The sequence below is a fragment of the Salvia hispanica genome, chromosome 4 (genome assembly GCF_023119035.1).
Source record: "Salvia hispanica cultivar TCC Black 2014 chromosome 4, UniMelb_Shisp_WGS_1.0, whole genome shotgun sequence".
NCBI lineage: Eukaryota > Viridiplantae > Streptophyta > Magnoliopsida > Lamiales > Lamiaceae > Salvia > Salvia hispanica.
In genome coordinates this window covers 4,876,771-4,898,666 of record NC_062968.1, presented here as the reverse complement: position 1 = coordinate 4,898,666, position 21,896 = coordinate 4,876,771, and the positions used below count along the sequence as shown (strand labels likewise).

At 38.8% G+C, this 21,896-nt stretch overlaps 4 protein-coding genes across 4 annotated transcripts; 1 reads left to right on the top strand and 3 right to left on the bottom strand.

Moving 5' to 3' along the window:
* Nucleotides 1–142: 142 nt before the first annotated feature.
* LOC125222760 (glutamate-1-semialdehyde 2,1-aminomutase, chloroplastic-like) lies at nucleotides 143–2,964 on the bottom strand. The gene is made up of 3 exons (XM_048125551.1): nucleotides 2,717–2,964; nucleotides 1,788–1,961; nucleotides 143–1,381 (listed from the first exon to the last, which is right to left on the bottom strand). The coding sequence occupies exons 1-3, from the start codon at nucleotides 2,891–2,893 to the stop codon at nucleotides 314–316; spliced, it is 1,419 nt and encodes a 472-aa protein (XP_047981508.1). The 5' UTR covers nucleotides 2,894–2,964; the 3' UTR covers nucleotides 143–313.
* A 428-nt stretch (nucleotides 2,965–3,392) lies between these two features.
* Nucleotides 3,393–5,302, bottom strand: LOC125222758 (pentatricopeptide repeat-containing protein At1g50270). The gene has a single exon (XM_048125549.1). The coding sequence runs from the start codon at nucleotides 5,252–5,254 to the stop codon at nucleotides 3,434–3,436; it is 1,821 nt and encodes a 606-aa protein (XP_047981506.1). The 5' UTR covers nucleotides 5,255–5,302; the 3' UTR covers nucleotides 3,393–3,433.
* A 5,473-nt stretch (nucleotides 5,303–10,775) lies between these two features.
* LOC125223839 (WAT1-related protein At4g01440-like) lies at nucleotides 10,776–12,597 on the top strand. Its single transcript, XM_048127135.1, has 6 exons — nucleotides 10,776–11,139; nucleotides 11,213–11,275; nucleotides 11,343–11,459; nucleotides 11,540–11,945; nucleotides 12,016–12,167; nucleotides 12,257–12,597. The coding sequence occupies exons 1-6, from the start codon at nucleotides 10,958–10,960 to the stop codon at nucleotides 12,381–12,383; spliced, it is 1,047 nt and encodes a 348-aa protein (XP_047983092.1). The 5' UTR covers nucleotides 10,776–10,957; the 3' UTR covers nucleotides 12,384–12,597.
* Nucleotides 12,598–14,542: 1,945 nt separating this feature from the next.
* Nucleotides 14,543–15,662, bottom strand: LOC125220013 (salt tolerance receptor-like cytoplasmic kinase 1). Its single transcript, XM_048122121.1, has one exon. The coding sequence runs from the start codon at nucleotides 15,591–15,593 to the stop codon at nucleotides 14,610–14,612; it is 984 nt and encodes a 327-aa protein (XP_047978078.1). The 5' UTR covers nucleotides 15,594–15,662; the 3' UTR covers nucleotides 14,543–14,609.
* Between the last annotated feature and the right edge of the window lie 6,234 nt (nucleotides 15,663–21,896).

The following is a 21,896-nucleotide window of genomic DNA, read 5'->3' as shown; positions in this document are numbered from 1 at the left end:
TATAGTTGTTTTTTGCACATATTTGATGTGAAACCACAATTGTGTGGGGAAATTTTCATTAATATATTTGGATATAGGTTTTTTTTTGTTAGTCTAGGAATTACTTTGCTAAAACGAAAACAAAAACAAAAAGAGAGCAAAATTTAAAAATTATGAAGTGCTGAACCGAAATCCATCAAGCAGAAGTGAGGACAATAAAAGGTACACAGGCTTTAGTTATGGAACATCTACAATCCGAACTCCACTCAACTCTCCACACACCAAAATTCTACATTACAAAAGCATGCTACAAACACCCTTAAATAAGATAGACCTAAAGCGTCTTAAAAATCTTGTCAGCTGCAGCGATCGTCTGTTGAATATCCTCAGGAGTATGTGCCAAGCTCGTAAAACCAGCCTCAAATTGAGAAGGTGCGAAATACACGCCTTCCTCCAGCATTGCTCGGTAGAACTTGCCAAATTTTGCAGTGTCGCTTTTCTTGGCATCCTCAAAATTGTAAACTGGGCCATCGGTGAAGAAGAAACCAAACATTCCATTTATATATCCGCCGCTTATTGCATGACCAGCTTTCTTCCCAGCATCCACAATGCCTTGTACAAGTTCACCAGTGATCTTGTTCAAGTATTCGTACGTACCTGGTTGTTTTAGCCTCTTAAGCGTGTGAATCCCAGCAGTCATTGCCAATGGGTTTCCACTTAGTGTGCCAGCTTGATACATTGGTCCAGCTGGAGCAACCAGCTCCATTATCTCCCTCCTTCCTCCGTATGCACCAACTGGCAGACCGCCACCAATAATCTTTCCAAGAGTTGTCAAATCAGGAGTCATTCCAAAATACTCCTGAGCACCGCCATAAGATAGACGGAAACCAGTCATAACTTCGTCAAAAATGAGCAGAGCACCATTGTCCTTGGTAACCTTGCGGATGAAACTGAGGAACTCAGGTGTTGGTGGAATGAAACCAGCGTTCCCTACTACCGGTTCAAGGATGATAGCAGCAATTTCTCCTTTGTTTGCCTCGAAAAGGCTTTCAACAGTAGAAATGTCGTTATAAGGGGATGTCAGTGTCGTATAGGTAGCTGCCTTAGGAACTCCAGGGGAATCTGGAAGCCCCAAAGTAGCAACTCCACTTCCAGCCTTAACAAGGAATGGATCAGCATGGCCGTGGTAACAGCCTTCAAACTTAATGATCTTTTCTCGGCCAGTAAAAGCACGAGCCAATCGAAGAACACCCATGCAGGCTTCCGTGCCAGAGTTGACAAAACGAACCATTTCAATACTTGGAACAGCCGAGATTACCATTTCTGCCAGGACATTTTCTAGAAGACAGGGTGCCCCAAAGCTGGTTCCTTTCTTCATTGTTTCAGCCAAGGCAGCAAGTACCTGCAGGTTGTCAACATACAAGAACTTTCAGTTCAGATTAAGGAGCCGACACATAATGGTTAATACTACAATATATGTGCACTAACAACAAAAATTATATCTAGACCATTCAACAAACACAAAACTAAAAGTTCTCTAAACCAGCTAATCTACAATTTTTTTTCTCAAATCAAACATAGACATTGTTTTTTGGGAGGTAGATTACTCATGGCCACTATCTTTTGATGCACATCTTATGAGACCTTGAAATTGAGATCGCTCATTCTGAAAATTAAGAGAAGGGCAACACTTTCTTCCTTAGGTGATTGATTTGTGTTTCAAACATATCATCACAAAGGTTCCATACATGTAAAAATTTCCAGACAATATGATGTCAACTGGGTAAATATAGATACAAGTCACGGACCTCATCATCCGCATGACCAATAATGGCTGGCCCCCATGATCCAACGTAGTCAATGTACTCATTACCATCAATATCCCACATATGAGAGCCCTTGACAGAATCAATAATAATTGGTTGACCCCCAACTGATTTGAAAGCACGTACAGGTGAATTTACACCTCCAGGCATCAATTCCTGTCAACAATCAGAAAATGATAAAATTACATATTTGTATCATAAAACCAAGCCATGAAGATATATAATATATCAAGAGAAATAACAAAATGCAAACTCTCTCTCTCTTTCTCTGATACCACGTGCAAGGCATGAATGCAGATACATGTGCATATAGCTAAATAAAATGAAGGTCCATAAGGAGTACTCAGTTTCAGCATATACTTATCCACTGCTCCATTGTTATACAGGTGAAGAATAATGGTGGTATTGCGTTGTATCAAACAACTATTGATCCTCAAGCAACAGCTGCCCTAAGCATTATCATCAAGAAAATCCAATACAGAACACTTTAACCTTGTTGACTTTCTTTCTTTTTTGAATTTTTTGAGAAAACAGCCTTCTACTTGGTTGGATTTAGGAAAGACTGCTAGAAAATTTTCAAAACGATTACTTTGTCTAATTTTTGATTGGAGGGTTTGATTAATTTGGATGTACGCGATTAATCCAGTAAACAAATAAAATCATAAATCCTAAAAGTAAGCTTTTTGAGCTCTAATCTATGATCATCCGATAACCACATTACCCTCACAGTAGTGGAAATTAAACCTCCTCGAACCACCACAAATAGCATTAACTAAACTAGAAGAAGAAATTCAACACCTCAAACTAGAAGGCACTGAAATGAAGAGTTCCAGCAACAAGGCGAAATTGGTAGCGCAGGGAAAATAGAGAATTAGCTGATGCATTGATGAAACAATTGATGATAATAGTACCTTGGCGGCCTTGAAAGCCTCTTCGGATTTGGTGAGAGTGAAAGTTTTCTTCTCCTCCCCAACCAAAGTCATCCGAACGACGGAGGCAGAGCGCCTCCTGAAGCGGCGATCGGAGACGATAGCTTGAGTCAATAATGAGGGAGAGGAGACAGCTAGACCGGTAATTGCAGCCGCCATTTTGGTTGGTGAGAGAGGGAGAGGGAGAGGGAGAAGGAGTTATCTTCTGTAGCTGATGGTATTGTCTTGTGCTGCAAGAAGATAAGCAATTCAGATAAAATTACATTCGTCGCTGCAAAAGATGGGCCTGGCCCACATTCTACTACACTACATTTTTTGCAACATTTCAAAAAAGATCGAATTTTTAATTCGATTTTCTAAAAAGAAAAGATTGAATTTTTTAAATCAATTTTCTAAAAAAGACGACTGCTTTGATCAAAGTCAAGGTCGAAGTTTTTATTTCAATTTTTCTCTAATTGGTTAGAATTCACTTATTTTCTAATCAAGATTGATGACCTTACCTAGAAGATAGTAGCATCCAATTTTTCTGATTCAATCACTCCCTCCTCTCGTCTCATTCAAAATTGCCATTTTCTTTGAATAACATACTCCTATGATTAGATAAAGAGTGATCACATTTGTAGACAATTCATCAAACTTTTCAACATAAACATTTAAATAATGACAAATCAGTAATTTAATTTGAATATCTATAATAAGTTAACTATGAAAAATGGGATCCACAAGAAAAGGAAGATCCTCCTCCTCCTCCATGTGAGGAGTAAGTTTATCCAAGGTGGTATACACAGCTTGTGAAGCAATATGTGATGTATCAAACGCCACAAAGTGATGCAGTTTCCCATTAGACTCAATCCAACTACACCCTGCTGTCTTCTCCACTCCACCTTCCTTCATCCTCCTCCTCACACCACCTGCCTCTTCTCCATCGCCACTTTTCCAATACAAATTCGCCAACGCAGCATATCTCCCGCCACGATGCGGCTGCAGCTCAATCACCCGATCCCCCACACATCTCCCCACCTCCACATCCCCATGAATCACACACGCACCGAGCAGAGCACCCCACACCTCCCCACTCTCCTCTGGCATCCCCTCCATCACCTCCACCGCCTCCCTCAACCGCCCCGCCCGCCCAAGCATATCGACCATGCACCCGTAGTGATCAACGCCAGGCCGCACCCCATAATCGCGCTCCATCGCTTCAAACACCTCTCTCCCCTCCAACACAAACCCCCCATGAGAGCAAGCGCTCAACACTGCGATGAATGTGACCTCGTTAGGTCTCACCCCGCTGCTTAACATCTCAGAGAAGAGACTCAGGGCGTCCATGGCGTCCCCGTTCATTGCCACCCCGTGTATCAAGGCCGTCCATGGGTACATGTCCTTCACACGGGTCATCTCAAAAACACGAAACGCCTCCCCCACGCACCCGCACTTTGCATACATGTCGATCAGAGCAGTCCCGAGCACTGAGGTTAGCTCCAGTTTCCGCGTGCCTATGTAGCTATCGAGCCACATTCCCTTCTCCAATGAGCCAAGATGAGCACAGGCTTTGAGCGCGGTTGCTAATGTAGCTTCACTAGGTTCGACTTGTTCGAGCAGCATTGCATCGAAAAGAAGCAACACGTCCTTAAACTTATTCAACTGCACGAAACCAGCCAGCAAAGCATTCCAAGAAACAGAGTTTCTGTAAGGCATATCATGGAAAGCTCTCATTGCATCATCACAGCAACCACATTTCAAATACATATTAACGAGAGCTGTGGAAACATAAACATCTCGCACCACCCTCCCCGATTCGATGTAAAACCCGTGTATCCACCGCCCCAGCCAATCGCAGCAGAGGGTTCCGGCAGCGGAAATGGCGCTGACAACTGCTACCTCATCCACCGCGATACCCGACGCTCTCATCTCTAGAAAGAGGTTCAGAGCTTCTCGTGCTCGACCAGTCCTAACATACCCATCCATCAACGCTGTGTAACCGACGACGTCTCTGTGCGGCATTTCGTCGAACACTTTGCGAGCACACTCGATGAGCCCGCATTTCGCGCAGACGCTTAGCAAAGTGTTGAGGAAGAAGTGATCAGAGGCGAAACCGAACTTGATGGAGTGCGCGAAGATCTGGAAAGGGATGTGGGTTTTGGTTTTGAGGAGGAGAGGGAAGGTGTGCTTGTTGGGGGAGACGCCCTCGCGGTGCATCCTGGCGTAGATGAGAATTGCGGTGTTTGGGTCGGAGGTGAAGGCTCTGAAGAGGGCGTTGTAGGTGTAGACATCGGGGCGGCGAATCTGGTTGAGGATGGAGAGGACGTAGGCGCGGGGGAAGGAAGGGAGGGATATGCAGTGAAGGAGGAGTGGTGTGACGAGTGAAGAGTGGTCGGAGAAGCTGGAGACGATGAGGAGAGAGTGGATTTGCTGCAGTTTGAAGAATTCCGGCGAGGAATTGTTTCTCCTGGGATGGAATTTCTGCGACAAGTAACGCAGTGCAAAATTCAAATTCTTGAAATTGGGGGCAGCCAGCATTGAACTCAAAATATTGCAGCGTCATGCCTTCTCATATTTAGTTTAGGGTTTGAGTTGTTGGATTTTTCTGGCTATAAATTTTTAATCATTTTCTCTGTTAAATTACGTGAATTTTGAATTGAATTTATATTCTTAAAGAGTAAAGACAATATCATACAATGTTTCATTCTAACATCCTAATCCGTAAGGTATCAATTAAAGTTTCAAAAGCAATATCCAATTAATGATTTGAGTGGTCTGATGTGTCTCGCTATTTTCTGTCGACATGATGAGAATTAGCCGATTTAAGGGCCAATTTTGAAAACCTATATACACGCGGATTTTAGTTTTATTTCCATTTGCACCGCTTGTTTTAACGAGTTTTTTTCTCTCTCTCTCTAAATTTATGTACAAGAGCAACATCGGAGCGATGGACCACAACAATGAGTCCAGTCCGGCGACGAGCGGATCTCAGACTCCCACGCTACCCGCGGGCAGCGAGGGGTGGATCCCCCCTATCGCCCCCAGGAGGTCATCTCGGCACCCTCCTCTCACGCGTGTACACCTTATTCTCGCGTGCAAAAACGGACGAACGGATGTACAAGGTCTTCCAAGAGTGGAAGGCCGCAACTGACCCCACGGAGAAGAGGTTTCTCCACTCGATGCTCGAGAACATGCGGGTGGATTTGGATGCCACGAGGGCAGCGGGTGGGGGGCTCGGGCCAGCGGGCTCGGATACCTCGGGTGACGGCGGCGAGGACGGCGGCGGCGGCGCGAGGAGTAGAGAGCGGCGGGGCTCGTGTGTGGAAGCCCGTTTTTTTTTAAAAAAAATCATGTATTTTTTTTTTATCTATGTACCTTTTTTTAATGAAATGAATGAATTTTCCCGTATATGTCTCGTGAATTTAATTCCGTAATTTAATCGTAAATTTAATTCCGTAAAAAATGTAGTTGTTTTTGAATTATTTTTATATTGCGGTGGCCTCGGTGGCTTTAAATTAGCTTTTATTTGAATAAAATCTTGATGTAGCGAGATGGATTTTTAGTGCTAATGACGTGGCAGAGAGAGAGAGAGTGGGCTGGCCTATTCTTATTGTGGATGCTCTTAGTAGCATCATGCAATGGCTGCTTTAAACCGACCAGTAGGCCGACTCATTACTCCCATTGCCACGTCGGCATGACTTAAAAAACCACGCCGCCACATCGGATTTAGGCTTGGACCATAGGCGGCCGCAATAAAAATAATTCAAAATATACTACATTTGCGGAATTAAATTTACAGAATTAAAATTACGATTAAAAATACGGAATTAAATTTACGACACATATACGGGAAAAATAATCCATTTCATTAAAAAAGAAGTACAAAAGATTTTTAAAAAAAAAGTACATGATTTTTTTTAAAAAAGGGCTTCAACACCCGAGCCCCGCTTCTCTCCACTCCTCAATCGCCGTCGTCTCGTCGTCGCCGCCCGCAATGCCGCCACCCGTGGTATCGAGCCCACGTCGAGACTCCTACAAGCGCGGTGTCCTCGCGATCTCTAAATCAGCACGCATACTCTCGAGCATCTCGTGAAGAAACCTCTTCTCCCACGGCTGGTCAGTGGCGTTCTTCCCACTCTCGGAAGACCTGTAACATCTGAGCCCGCGTTTGGTTACGCGAATGGGAGTGTGCTCGAGTGGGGTGGGTGGGAGGGGGCGGAGGAATTTGGACCTCGCGGGCGATAGGGGATCCGCGCCTCGCAGACCATTGCGCCCGCTTACTGTCCAACCGGAGCAGGCTGGCCAGTCAAATGTAGGAGGGGATGGAAACTCACTCGGCATCGGGGGAGGTCGTGGGATCCGCAGCTGGCTAATGGCCCCAATAGTCGCGGCCCATAGTTCGGTCAATACATTTACCCGGCCACAGGCGTCGCACCGCGGAACTTCTCAGGTCCTTCAACAACAAGAAGCACTCCCGGAAGGTGAAGACTCCTGCTCACTTCCCTCAGAAGGGGAGCCGGCTCGCGGCCTGGGCTCACTCAAGGCGTCATCTCACCGATACATAACACGGCGACGGGAGGGCGTTGGGCGTACAAATTCGCAAAAACGGCCCACCGCGGCCACGAGTGCGGCTCCACCCCGCTTCGGACCTCACTCGTTCTTTGAAGTCGTTCCCGTGCGGGCGGTGCCTCGCTATAGCGGCTCTACGATCTTCGACCACATGTTGGCCTGACCCGTGGCTGTTCGCAACCGGGCCGATCGTCACCACACCTCCCAACCACCCCTTGGCCACCCCGGCGTACTCGTCCTCAGTCCACTTCCTCCGGCCAGGTGCGCAGCGAGGCTGCGATGACTTCGCTAGGCCGCACCTTGCTGCTTCCCCACTTCCCCCTGCGTCTTCTTCTTTGGCCCAGGCGTCAGTCGGCTGAGCAGGAGTATCATCTTCCCGGAGGTCGATCCCCATATCGTACAATGACGGAAGGTCGCCATCGCGAAGCTGCGTCTCCACCGGGGGTCGACGTGTGAGGTGAAGCCGTCGAAAAAAAAATCAAACGAGGGCGGATATCATGCCGCGTCCACTCCCGGTGACCCTGTGGCCACCCGGCGTCCCGGGATGCATCTGCGTGCTTGCGTCCACAGCGCATCCCGCCACGCTTACATCATCCCCATCATCTGCCCCCGCCGGCTAGAGGCATACCCCCACCGGGCGGCCCGTGAGGGCGCCGCCGCCGGCATCCCCACGGCCTTACCCCCCCAGTTCCCACGTCGCACACCACACATTTGCGCACCGGCCGTCATCGTTCCCGAGGGATGTTAAACCAGGGCCCGTCACCCCAATCCAGCCCGCAATAAAAATTATCAAAATATACTACATTTACGGAATTAAAATCACGATTAAATTACCGAATTAAATTTACGAGACATATACGGGAAAATTCATTAATTTTATTTAAAAAAAAAAGTACATTAACTAAAAATCAAAAAAATTACATAATAAAAAAAAATCCGGGCTTCCACACACGAGCCACCGCCCCACTCTACTCCTCACTAATTTATTAAAAAAATACATTAAAAAATGTTAGTATGCCTTGAATCCGTTATAGTTTGCCGCTAGCCGAACGAGGGTCTTAATTTTGTATTGGGCTAGTTGTTGTTGTCCATCGCTAGATGTTGCTCTTGTACAGAAATTTAGAGATAGAGAAAATCGCGTTTATATAGTTTTTCAAAAATTTTAAAAAAAAGAATTCAAAAAAAAGAATTCAAAAAAAAATTAAAAAATAGCGTTGGCCGATCGAGCCGCCATAATGGCGGCCAGCGCATCGGCCAGCCACACGCGATCGGCTAGCCCACGCCGGTTTTTTCGCCGAAATTCGGCTAGCCTACTCCAATGGTTCGGCTAGCCACGTCAATCGGCTAGCCGGTGGCTAGCCTACCATTAGAGATGCTCTTAGGCTTAATGACAACAAATTCCATTCCTAAAAGGCTAAAACATAGAGTACATTAAAATAAAATAATACTTTCTCGATCCCATAAAAATATTTTTTTTTTGTTCGTCCCAACATTTAAGTCCACTTCTATTTTTGGTAAGTATTTCTCCCTTATGTTGTGAGTCTCATTCTCCCCTAGCAATACTCTATTGCTATTTTTTTTTAGTATCATAATTTACCAATTTTGTTATTACAATTTGTGTCATCAATAATGTCCTTATTTTTATATGCGAAGGAGTATTTTTTTTTTCACTCCCTTCCCCCATAATCCTTGGCTCTTTTACAACAACTATTTAGAAAATAAATTTTCAACATATGCAACACCTGATCTCAAGATTAAAAGAGCTAATAGTATCATATAATTCTTTTTTACATAAAAGTTTATGGAACTAAATTTTGACCATCAATTTTTAACGGTTCCATCAAAACTTGATAAAAGAAACGGAACAAATCAATAAAATATAAACACAGCTGCCAAACACAGAATAATAAGTTACAAATTAGCTCTTTTAATTATCTAATGAGTATATCTCTCATATGTCAGCGACACCATTCCCTTCCCACTAATTAAAAAGATAGTGATAATGAATTACAAATTAGTTCCTAAAACTTTATCCACGGAATCTTTTACTGCTAATCAACATTGCTTAAAGTGGGTGCAGAATTAGATAGTTGTCATTTTTTTGACAAAAAGTTCAATGAAAGGGACTGGAATATCAACTTTGGGACCCTTCCACTATGTTTTAGTCAAAATCATGCAATTTTATACCAAAAAATGAAATTCTTATACATCCGATTGCCATAATATTAAAACAGAGGATTTCATTTTATATGACGCACATTTAAATTCAACCCTAATTAAGTCTAATTAATTTTTTATTTCGATTTATACAAAACTATGCGGTCATAATAACGCTACTGCCCACACAATACTTTTCAATAGATAAATCTAGCATATTCTACACTTTAAAATACTGTATTTTATTAAATAAAAAATCAGAAAAGTTAAACCAAAAAAGCTTTTATGTGGACAACTACATTGTGATGTTTAGCATCGCTCTATCTTTTAATTGCAGTGTGGTTAATAAATTATAGTTCGAAGATGAATAAATTTTACTCGTAATTACATAATTAATGAACTTTAACAAAAACTACAAGGCATGATAAATTTCTCTATCTAATGAGTTAAGTATTTTAAAGCTAACATATTTTAATTTTTCTATTTTATACTCCCTCCGTCCTTTCTTAAAATAGTGTTAGTGGAGAGTGGAGTTCCACATTATTAGTAGTGTAGTCTAATTTCCAAAAATTAGAAAAGTTATAGTACTTTTTATGGATGAACTGAAAATGAAATAGTTTATTAATACTTTTCAAAGACAGATGGAATAGTACGTATTATATTGAAACTCGTGTTATTTTATCAAAACTATTTTTCATGTGCGGAGTCACGGAAAGAGTATTTAATTAATAAATATTTGTCCGTGAATAAAAGACACGTATTGAGTTTAGGGGAGTAATATTTAATTACCTATTGCGACAGCATCCTAATAAATATATACATGTTCCTGCAACAAGAAAAACATGAAACAGTTGGAAATTGTGGATTCATGCTAGATTTTGGAAGTGAATGAACCATCTTTTCTTGAAAAGCAAATTGACAAGATGTAAACTGATGGAGATCACACCTCAAGATCTTCTTTCCCATTTGCTACACTTGTTTATCGAAGCACTGCCCCACATTACACAAACCGAACAATCACACGGATTATACTACTACTATTAAATCTTTAAACAATAGCAAGTTGGGATTTGACATGTTGTTCTACGCCTCTGTATATTAGAGAATGAGAGAGTGATGAATGAGATGAGATGAGATGAGATGCCAACTATCATTTCCAAGAAGAATTGGATGCCTAAACTGTGGCAACCATTTATCTGTCTCCTCCTCCACTTGTAGATGCTGCTTCCTACTATACTCTATAGTGCTGTGGTGGCTAATATTTTGATCAAAATTCATCTACAACAAAATATAATCTGGGGCCATGTGAGACTATAAAATTCTTAAAGATTTAGTCCTACCTAGCCTCTTTTATTGAATAAACATCACTTCTTCTTAACTCTGCACATCATATTGATATAGGAGTATTATTCTTGAAAAGCAAGAGAATATGCATTAAATTAATGTGAAAAACTCTTATATAACAGTAGAGAGGAAGAGGAGCTTGATCGATCTATCTCCATCGCCACAAACGTGATGAAGAGGGTGGCAGAATGGTACCCGGTCATCGCGATGGTAGCCATTGACACGGCCTTTGCTGTCAGCAACATTCTTCTCAAGAAGGTCGTTAACGATGGGATTGATCATTTAGTGTTCATCACCTATCGCCAGTCCGTTTCTGCGATCTTTTTATTCCCTTTGGCTTACTTCTTGGAAAGGTACTTAAATTTGTCGTATATATACTTTATTAGTCATAACTTAAGTTGTGGTGATTGAGGTTTCAAGTTGCAGGGGAAGTAGGCCTAAGCTCACATTCAGCATATTATGCAACTTGTTCATGAGTGCAGTGATTGGGTAAGCAATTAATTACTTGAAAATGATAAATTGTTTTCATGGTTTGAGAAAATTGGTTTTTGTGTAGGGCATCTGTGACACAATATCTGTTCCTCCTCGGTATAGAATATACGTCTGCGACCTTCTCATGCGCCTTCCTCAACTTGGTTCCCGTCTTGACATTTATAATGGCCTTGCCTTTCGGGTATGTTCAAATTCCTCCGTTTATACAAGCGTTGCATTTTGTGTTTCTTTGTGAGTAGTTGTGTTGTGTTGTGTGTGTAGTTTGGAGAGGGTGAGTATAAAATGCAGCAGCGGGAGAGGCAAGGTGGCGGGCGCACTAGTGTGCGTTGGTGGTGCTGTCTTACTGACCGTCTACAAAGGGGTACCGTTGTTCCACTTCCCAGCCGTTGCTCAGCCAATGGAACGACATGTGTTGATGCATCCGGGCGTTGGGAGGGAGAGATGGACGATTGGCTCAGTTGCGTTGTTTGCAGGGACAATCTGCTGGTCGTCTTGGTTCCTTCTCCAATCGCATATAGGCAGGAGATATCCGTGCCAATACTCCACCACCGCGATCATGGCCTTGTTCAGCGCCCTGCAGGCCGCCGTCTTGACTTTTTCTATCGACAGGCGTCTCTCTGTTTGGGTCCTAGGGAACAAATCCGACATCTTAATTGTCCTGTATTCGGTAAGTATCATGAATAATAGTAGCGTTAATGATTTTTCGGAACAAGATAAGACGAGCGAGTGTGGTGCAGGGGATGATAGGGTCGGGGATGTGCTTTGTGGGCATGTCGTGGTGTGTGAAGAAACGGGGGCCTGTGTTCACCGCGGCCTTCAGCCCGCTCGTGCAGATAATGGCAGCATTGTACGACGTTCCGGTCATGCACGAGCAGCTCCATCTCGGAAGGTGCCCTAAGTCTTCTCTTAAACTTACCTGTTCCTTTACATATTTTTATGGAGTAGTACTTAAAATTGTTTTTTTGTTGGCCAAAATAGTGTGATCGGATCAGTTATCGTTATTGTGGGGTTGTATGTTATGCTGTGGGGGAAGGACAGAGAAATGTCACACAATCAACAAAAGTTGGTGGAGGGAAATGAAGAGATGAAGATCTCTGTTCCATGAAAGAATTAATTATGATTGCAACTTTTGTTAATCTTTGTTAGTACAATTTATAAGACATGAGCAAGAATTTGCTTAAGTGTTGATGAGAAAAAAGATAAAAGGCCAATCTTTGATGGTTTTTGTGTATCTAATGCAAAGGTTCCCAAATGAAGCAGAATGCATAAGTATTTCATGAAAGTTTTTTAGTAATGATATCCCTATTTGCTTGTGGCAATAGCATATTAGAAAGGTGATTTATTCTACAATAGTGCCATAGTTCATGAAGAATATACTTCCCAGATAGTCAAAGTGTGCGGCTTGAGATTGTTTATACAATTCATTTGATTGCTGACCTATTTCCAACTGATTCTAAGTAGCTTTATAGCCTTTATTAAGATGAGAAGTTAATTGTGTCAGATGGGTATAAATTTTTCGAGGAGAGTTGTCTTTTAAGTTAATTCAAGTTGCACCGAATGTCAGATAATGAGGTACAATTTAGTTGGTAAGACGCTTCTTTTTCGTAGGTCAAAGATTCGAGATTTTTGGTGCATAGGCAAGTGTTGACCTTTTGATGCTAATTGATTAATTTGTGAAATACTTACAATGTTTTTTTTTGTTTGACGTAGAATAAATAGGAGTTGGTTGAAAAAATGTCACCATAGTTCCTTTGTTAGGAATGCAAGAATTTCTTTTAGTGTACAAGTAAGGGATTACTTGTAAAATAGTTCATCTCCCTTTTGTGTGGGAACCCAGAAAGGGCCCTTCAACCGTAATCATACCAATTTAAATTCTAATCACTATACGCAAATAATTAGTTTGCAATTGAAGACGACAAATTGATCTGATTTTCACCACACAAACACACACACATCATCACACTTGCTTGAACGACATGGAATGTTTTGACATCTTTTCAAAATTTTGAAATTGAATACTACTATTCCACCAAATTTCGTAGTATTACAATAATTAATCAATTTGGCATAAGTGCCAGCCTCCACCCACCCTAAGATCTAAGTTCTTTACTACAGGGAGTTGATTTTGACCATTCAATAATCATGTAAGTAATTTTTGCAAATTTAGTGGAATTGATCAAGAAATATATGGCCGAGTAATCGTGGTTACGCTATTGCTATCAACAGCTATCACATATAACACGTCGCAAATCCAAATTATTCAAAAAAACCTATCATTAGGTTTGCATTAATATCCATTGCATATATCAATCAACATACAAGTCTATTATAATGTCACGTTATAAAATCAAATGAAATACCCCGACGATGAACCGTCTGATGTGGATTAGATAATTTATTCCACAATTTTACATACTCAATTATTATTATTATTATTATAAAATAATTATTGTATGATGAGAAAGCAAGTCTTTAAAATTATTTACTCTATAATAAAATAACTGGCTCTAATAAACAATTACTCCCTCCGTCCATCAAAATTTGTCCCATTTTTCCATTTCCGCCCGTCCCCAAAAATTTATTCCATTTTACTTTTATCATTTTAGGTAGTGGACCTCATATTCCACTAACTCATTCCTACTCACATTTTATTATAAAACTACTAATATATAAAAGTATTTAAAACCCGTGCCCGGTCAAATCGGGACGAATTTTCGTGGACGGAGGGAGTATTAATTTTAATATAATGCTAATTCAATATAAAAATAAATTATAAAGTGAAAATGAATTAGTACATCCCAATTATAATTGATGAAAAATGACAAAAATAAATAAGTAACTTTTATCTTGGGACATTGGGAACATCAAAAGTGAGATAGATTACCCTCAACAGGCTCAAGCTGCTCAACTAGTAGTAGTATTAATTCCGCCTCAAAAAAATAATTGTACTAAGTCTTAATGCCAATTTATTAAAGTATTCTTTAATTAGATCATCTACCCACGAATTAATAGTTTTGTTCACTTTTAACAGTTTCCCTTCACTTAACCGTCACTAAATTTTGGATCGCACGCATTTTAGAGATTATCCTAATTCAAACTTTCAAATGACAAAAAAAAAAAAAAATCAAAGTAGAAGTGCCTAGATCTTTTTCCAAATCAATCAATAAATTAAATTCAACTATTTGAATAATCAACATGTACGTTTTATCAACTAAGCTACACTTTGGTTTGTGTCGTATAACAATAAGTTACACTACACCATAATCTTTTTAACTAGAAGAATTTATCAAAAAAACAAAAAGATCACACTTATGTATGTTTGTATGTGTATTTACACAAGCTTCTTGTGAAACCCGAATGCCAGAGACGGAATCGCTTCTCTCATCGCCGTCAAAATCTCGGAAGCAGAAGGCCTAATTCCCGGCGTCTCGGAAATGCACTTGGCCGCCAGCGCCGCCATCGCTCCAACTTCTCCCATATCCACCTCCCCTCCTCGCAGCCTCGGATCCACCATCTCCGCCGCGTTCCTCGCCGCCCTCGCCGCGAGCCTCTCTCCGGTGGCGGGGCAGAACGCCTCAATTCCAGTAATCAGCTCCAAAACCACAACTCCAAAGCTGTACACATCGTTCTTCTTCGAAACCAATCCCGTCCGCAGATACAGAGGATCCGTGTACCCCGGCGATCCCATGATCACCGCCGATGATCTCCGCTTCCCCGGTGCCACGGCGGCGGAGAATCCGACGCTGGCCGATCCGAAATCGCAGAGCTTGCAGTTGAGGTCGTCGTCGAGGAGGACGTTGGAGGGCTTGATGTCGGCGTGGACGACGTGAGGGGAGCAGGCGTCGTGGAGGTACGCGATCGCGGAGGCGAGCTGGAATGCCACGGCGGCGCGTTGGGGCCACGTGAGGGGAGTGGTTTTGGGATCGTGGAGCTTGTGGTGTAGGGTGCCGTTGGGGACGAATTCCATGATTAGGGCGGGCTGGTGATCGAGGTCGTCTGCGTAGGCGAGGAGTTTGACGATGTTTGGGTGGCGGAGGTGGAGGAGGATTCGGAGCTCCTGCTTGAAGGCCTCGTGGAGGCGGTGGCTGGAGCAGTAGACTTTGACGGCGGCGGGGGAGCGGCGGAATTGGGCGAGGTAGACGGTGCTGAAGCCGCCATAGCCGATGACGGTGGCGAAATCGGGCGTGAGTGACTGGATTTCGTCCGGTGATAAGGGGAGGTTGGGATTGGAGTGTTTTTGGGGAGTGGCGACGGCGACGGAGGCGGGGGAGTGGCATCGAATGAGTTTGCGTTTGATGAATTTGGCGAGGCCCATGCTAATTAGCAATGGAGTTGTTGTGGGAAATGGCGGAGGTTGTGTTGTTATATAGTGTGGAAGGAAGGAAGGAAGAGTGAAAGAGAGATTTATGAGTAAAATAGTGAGTGAGAGAGAGAGGGGAATAATAGAGAGGGCACCGGCATGGGAGAGGAGGTCCCCATGCATGGCTGTGTCCCTACAGACAATGGGACGGCTTCTTCTTTATTCCGCCCTCGTGTGGGTTTGGTGATTTTTAGTATACTATAATAATACCTTCCTCTAAAAAAAGTCATAATTGTAGACAATATAAATTCATTTAAAATTGATACATAAGAAGTAAAAGAGGTGAAGAAACAATGGTTAAAATATTAGTATTTGTAAAAAATGTGAACCACCACCATGTTAGATGTTAGATAGATAAAATTACTCTTTCCTTTTCCAATAATTTATCACGATTTGATACGGTACGAATTTTAATGAGTTGAAAAGGTTAGTGATATATATAGATCATACTTTTTATATATTAAAAGTTTATAATAAAAGGTGGGTGGGAATATGTTAGTGGAATGGTCCACTACCAGAAATGGTAAAAATGAAAAGTGACAAATTTTTTAAGGACGGACACAAATGCAAACCGTGAGAAATTTTTAGAGATGGAGGAAGTACTATGTATACATATACTCTATTCATCCTAAAATAGCAAATTTCGAATTTTTTTTATGAATTTTAATACATAATTAGTAAATTAAGAGAAAAGAAGAGAAAAAAACAGTGAATATAATGCTGGTCGATAAAGAGATACAATACACATTATTAGTAGCGATAATCTATGTAGTGTTTAGTGAATAATGATATATATATGTAAGTAAGATGGTGGATATGAGTAATGTGTTGTTAATGTAATTTCTAATTTAGAATTGTTTAAATTTCAAGAGACGTACCAAAATAAAATGAGTACTTGCTAATTTATGGAATAAATGGAGTGTAGATTAATTTTGATGGAAAACTTAACATAGAAAGATATGATTATTTTTGTGTGGATGAATGTACGCATATACGGTATACCTAACGCGTAAAGTATTATATGTCAATATGTGTATTTAGTGGATCAAAGGGGGAAAAGATGTTGGATTATGTACGTACACGATATACAATCTTTGATTTTATTATGTGATATTTCGTTTTAGGTATGGTATGGACCTACAAAATATATCACGGTCAATTCAATGATGCCGCGCTTGCAAATTTATATTTTGTATATCTATTTAATGTCTCTTCTTTATAGTCTGCAAATCTGATCAGAATCAATTATGTGTAAAGAAAAATCAATTGATTGGAAGTTTACCAATTCTAAACCATATCGTACATATATGAAATATCTAGACTGAACTAATGAAATTATTAATGCTCTTAGTTCACGATCTAGTTATGGATTGCTAATTTGCTATTCACAAACAAGAGCACGTTTAAATGTGAATTGTTTTATTTAAAGGATATTTCAATAAAGTTTATTCTTGATCGTACTTTTTGAGTCGATCTTAAACAGCCTTATTTCAAAATTTCTAAACACGTTTTGAATTTGTAATTAAGGGCAAAACAGTTTCTAAAGCTGAAAATGTCTAGTTTACACTATGGCTATTTTTATCTTTATAAATATAAAATTACTAGTATTTTTATATAAATATAAAAAAATGTCAAAATCTTAATTCTTTGACTATTTATCAACAATTTAATCAACACTTTAAGTGACTTAAACGTTTATTACTACTAAAATATCTTAAAATAAGTAAAATTTATCGTCTCTTATAATTTTATCCATGTTTAGTTAAATTTATCTCTAATTGTGAATTACTAAACTCCAAGTATTATAATTTTAATCAACCCGCTAATTAATATGTATAATTAAACTATAATCATGGTCCAAGTTTTCTCAATCGCTTTTCTTATTTTTATAGTGATTCAATATCTCTCTCTCTTTCGACATTATTAGCATTATAACCAAATAGAAATTGCCAAATTGGGGTTATTTCAAGGAGATGAACGAAAAGAAGTCTAATATTGGACAGATGGATGACGACGAAGTTGTATTATGTTACACCCATTTAATTACTATTATTAATAGTTATGTTAATCAGTTAATGTATTTGAAAATCATATTTAATGTATGAATTAATCACATAATTATTGTAAGAGTAGGATGGTGATGAAACAAGGTACCAACCACTAAAGACAATAAAGAAAACGTGAGGCCCGGTTCATGGAATCTCATTACTCATTTCTGATTTTCAATTTTATCAACCACTGTTGTTTTAACTATTTAAAGCTTTCCGCTCATTTGCTTTTTCTCCCTTTACTGCTTTGTTTGCTTTCCTACTCTTATTCAAACCGACACCAGTATTTATAAAATATTTGAAAATATGTTTTTGAGTTTTTATATATTAAGATGCTTGCTCTTGTTAATAACTATTTTCTCAAGCATTAATAATCTTATCTGGTCGCGTTAAGAATTGAGAAGGAAGACAAAGGGACCGAGAAGCAAAAAAACTAGTATTAAAAATAATGTTAGGATTAAGAGTTTACATGGGGATGTTTTAAATGCTGTAAAAACAACATATATAGTAATTTATATGTAAATCAAAGAACCAAGAATACCGGATTTCTATGGTCGACTTACGTTCAGAGAAGGATAATTGAAGTTTACTACAGTTCTACTTTTAACAACATCTATTAATACTTGCTCCATTTTTAAAAATAAATATTCTTAAATTGATAAAATAAAAAAAATGAAAAAAGATATAGTGAAATTAGTGATTTGTCAAATTTATTAAATGAAAATTTTCTATTTTTGAAAAATAAATAAGAAAAGAGTTTTTATTTGAAGAAAAATGGAGGAAGGATTATTTACATACAACCTAGGACAAACAATCACCGTTCTCAATATCCCCATCATATGTGTCGCGCACACACTATTGCTTAATATAATAATGAATTGAGAATAGACTGCAACTCATTTTGTTAGTAGAACTTATTATTCAAAGAATGAACGTGTAGCTGATACAATATTTTTTTATTATTACAAATAGCAAAATCAATTATAATAATATTACTAATGGATAAACACGGATACAATTTCTTATAGTACTCTCTAAACGACTAATATTTTGGAATTTTATAAATTAACTAAATTAATTTTTTACTAAGATAGCAAATAAAAGATAATTGAGATAGAACACTCAAACAGAAAAAATATGAGATAACGATTTCATTGACTTACAGCTATCCCAACTACTCTTTCATTGTTCATCGGCATCAAGTTTACAAGAGCGAACACCGTTACCGTCCAAACACAGCCTGATACATTAAGGGCTCGTTTGGTAGCTATGTCATGTTTCGACTAGACATGATACCATTATGATAGTAATCATAGTTTCGATTAGTTAATTTACATATATTGGGTGTTTGGTAGATTAAGATAATTGTGAGTTATCTTATTGTAGTGTTTGGTACAATAAGTCACAAGTAAGGATTAAAATTATGATGGTCAAAATTATCCTCATTAGTTTAAGTTAATTACTAAACTATCATCATTTTGCCCTAATAATTCCTATAAAATCGTTTTGTTTAAAATTAACATCTTTTCAAGCTAAACTCCTTACAAAAATTAGCATCTTTATATCAAAAAACTTATATTTATTTTGGTATTCTATTTTTGTGAGCATTAATAATTTTGGACAAATTTTATGTAATCAATTATTATTTTGGACAAATTCTATATGAAAATATTTTATCAAGTGGGACAGAGGGAGTATAATATAATGTAAATAAAATAACAAAGTAATATAATTAGAACAACAAATTGACATCAACAAAATTCTTAATATGATTCAATAGGAAAATGACGTCCTTCAATACAACAACTAAGTAAAATTGATGGGTTAGAAATTTTGATGGGTATAATTGTATTTTGCTAGCTTAAGTAGGCTTCCATGATAAATAACATAGAATTTTAGGTAGTTACAAATATGACTAAAACATAAGATTTTCAGTGGGCTTTGTGCGGGCCGGAAATAAAACACGGACTACTATGTTTGGTAACATAACTACCAAACACACAAATAGATCAAGATTAATCTCTTATCTAGGCGAAACATAGCTATCAAACGGCCCCTAAAGTTATCGGGGACTCTCGATAGGGATCACCTAATACAATTGCTATAACATTTCCTACTACACCATTACTAAATATGTATGGGGATCCCATTTAGATAAATACAAATCATTTCTCAACACAACCTCTCTCCTCCGTCTTAACTCTCCCTACTTCTCTCTTAATATACTACGTTTCAATAAAAACAAATATCGTATCGGCTCCTATAGTCGATAAAAATATAAAAAAAACTCCTTGGATGAGGATCTATGGCCTTGGATTCAAACTCAAGTAATATAGGAGTATACTAATCTAAATTGTTAGCTATACTTAAGTTTGTAACAAGCGGACTTTCCCGTGGGATTATTGGACCTATCTCGAAGTGGGATCAACTTAAGCACTAAGCCCAAATTAAATTAGTTTGTGATGGTCCAATTGCTGCTGACACATTTACTTGGCTGCCACCTGACACTCCACAGAATCCACGAGGGTGAGCCGTCGGAGTGCTTTTGTGTCTCTTCTATGAGATATACTCCTACTAATGACCGGACCAGTAGCAGAATATAAATTTAAGTAAGTCGGAGATGAATTTTTTATAAATTTAATTAAGTCAGAGCTGATAATATTTGAAAAAAAATGTATTTTAATGCACAATTAGTAAAATAAGAGGGAGATAAAGAAAAAGTGATTGAAAAATTGTTACTGGAGAATTGAATCCATCTCATTAGAGAGAATAAAATTTCGTTAAATAGAATTGGTCTATTTTTAAGGACATCCCAAAAACAATATATGTGAACTATTTATATGAGACGGAGAAAGTAATATTTTAGTTTTTATGTAATGTTTTTACAAGTTTATATCCCAATTCTCAAATTCACATGCACAATCATACATCACAAAACTCAACCAAATTCTTAACTATCTCATTTCAAAATCTGAAAATTTGAATTGAATATATAAATACAGTAATGAGCCTCGACTAAATATTAAAAATACTAGATTTAAGTGGAAATTAGCAAATATTTAATTAAATTTTACCTTCTCTAAACTATTGATCATCTCAGTAATTTTAAAAGGTGCAGATTTAGACATATTTAATTATATATTTTAACACATTAGATTGATAAATAGGAGTACATATGTTCCAAACTTAATAAATTTCTTGATTTCAGTGTTACTTATATGAAATTCTAAGCATTAAGTCGTCAAATTTGATCAACATTTTATAAATTAGACTAATTTTTCAATTTGTAGCACCTGTAATTTAAATGTTTGATCACCCTTCTTTTTTATATATTCGGTTACAAACATTTCTATAATTCTATTTAGAAGAAGTAAATAGCTTACCAATATATAAAAACGTGCTAGGCTCTAGAAAGGATGATATCATGATGGAGGTGTCTATTTTTATAGCCTTAATCATTATTCCCTAGTTTACATTTTAAAACTCCATTCATATCCCTGTCTTCTTCCTTCCACGATGTATATTTCTCCAGAAACCAGACTCAAACTTTCTGGGCGGGGTGGGACGGCCATAGCGAGGTTATAGGATCCAGCGCCGGCAAGCCCCTATGCTGGTTCCGCCGATGGACCGGACTCTTTTGTTCTCTTATTCAATTGACCATCTCTCAACTTAATACAAAAGATCATGTCTCAAAAAATGGTGAATCACGATAATCTAATTCCTATAGTGGTATCGAGCCACAAGAAAATCACTATGGCATGCCGGGTCACAAATTAAAAAGAGTCGGGCAAGCAAAAGTCATGATATCATTTCATGTTATTTATGTCAAAACTCCCATTTTAGAGTGACCACAATGGTGGCCCTCTTGGGCATGCCAACAAACTTGGCCCTGTCCATTAAAACTTGGCCACCATAATGGTGGCCTTCCGGACCACCAATTAAAATTATTTTTCTTACAATTTTTGTTATATTTAATTTAGCTAGAATAAAAATTATTGGACTATAATATTAAAAAAAATCTAAATTAATTTTTAAAATTTTGACAATTACAAGTAAATATATTTATTGAAAATTTGAATTTTAATTATTTCCGTAGTTAGGGTGTGAATTGAAATCACAATCCTTAATTAAAAAGTTAATCAATTTAATAGGGATCTAGTGATTGAGATTGATTTGTTTCCTAAATTAATGCTAAATTAATGCAATTTTT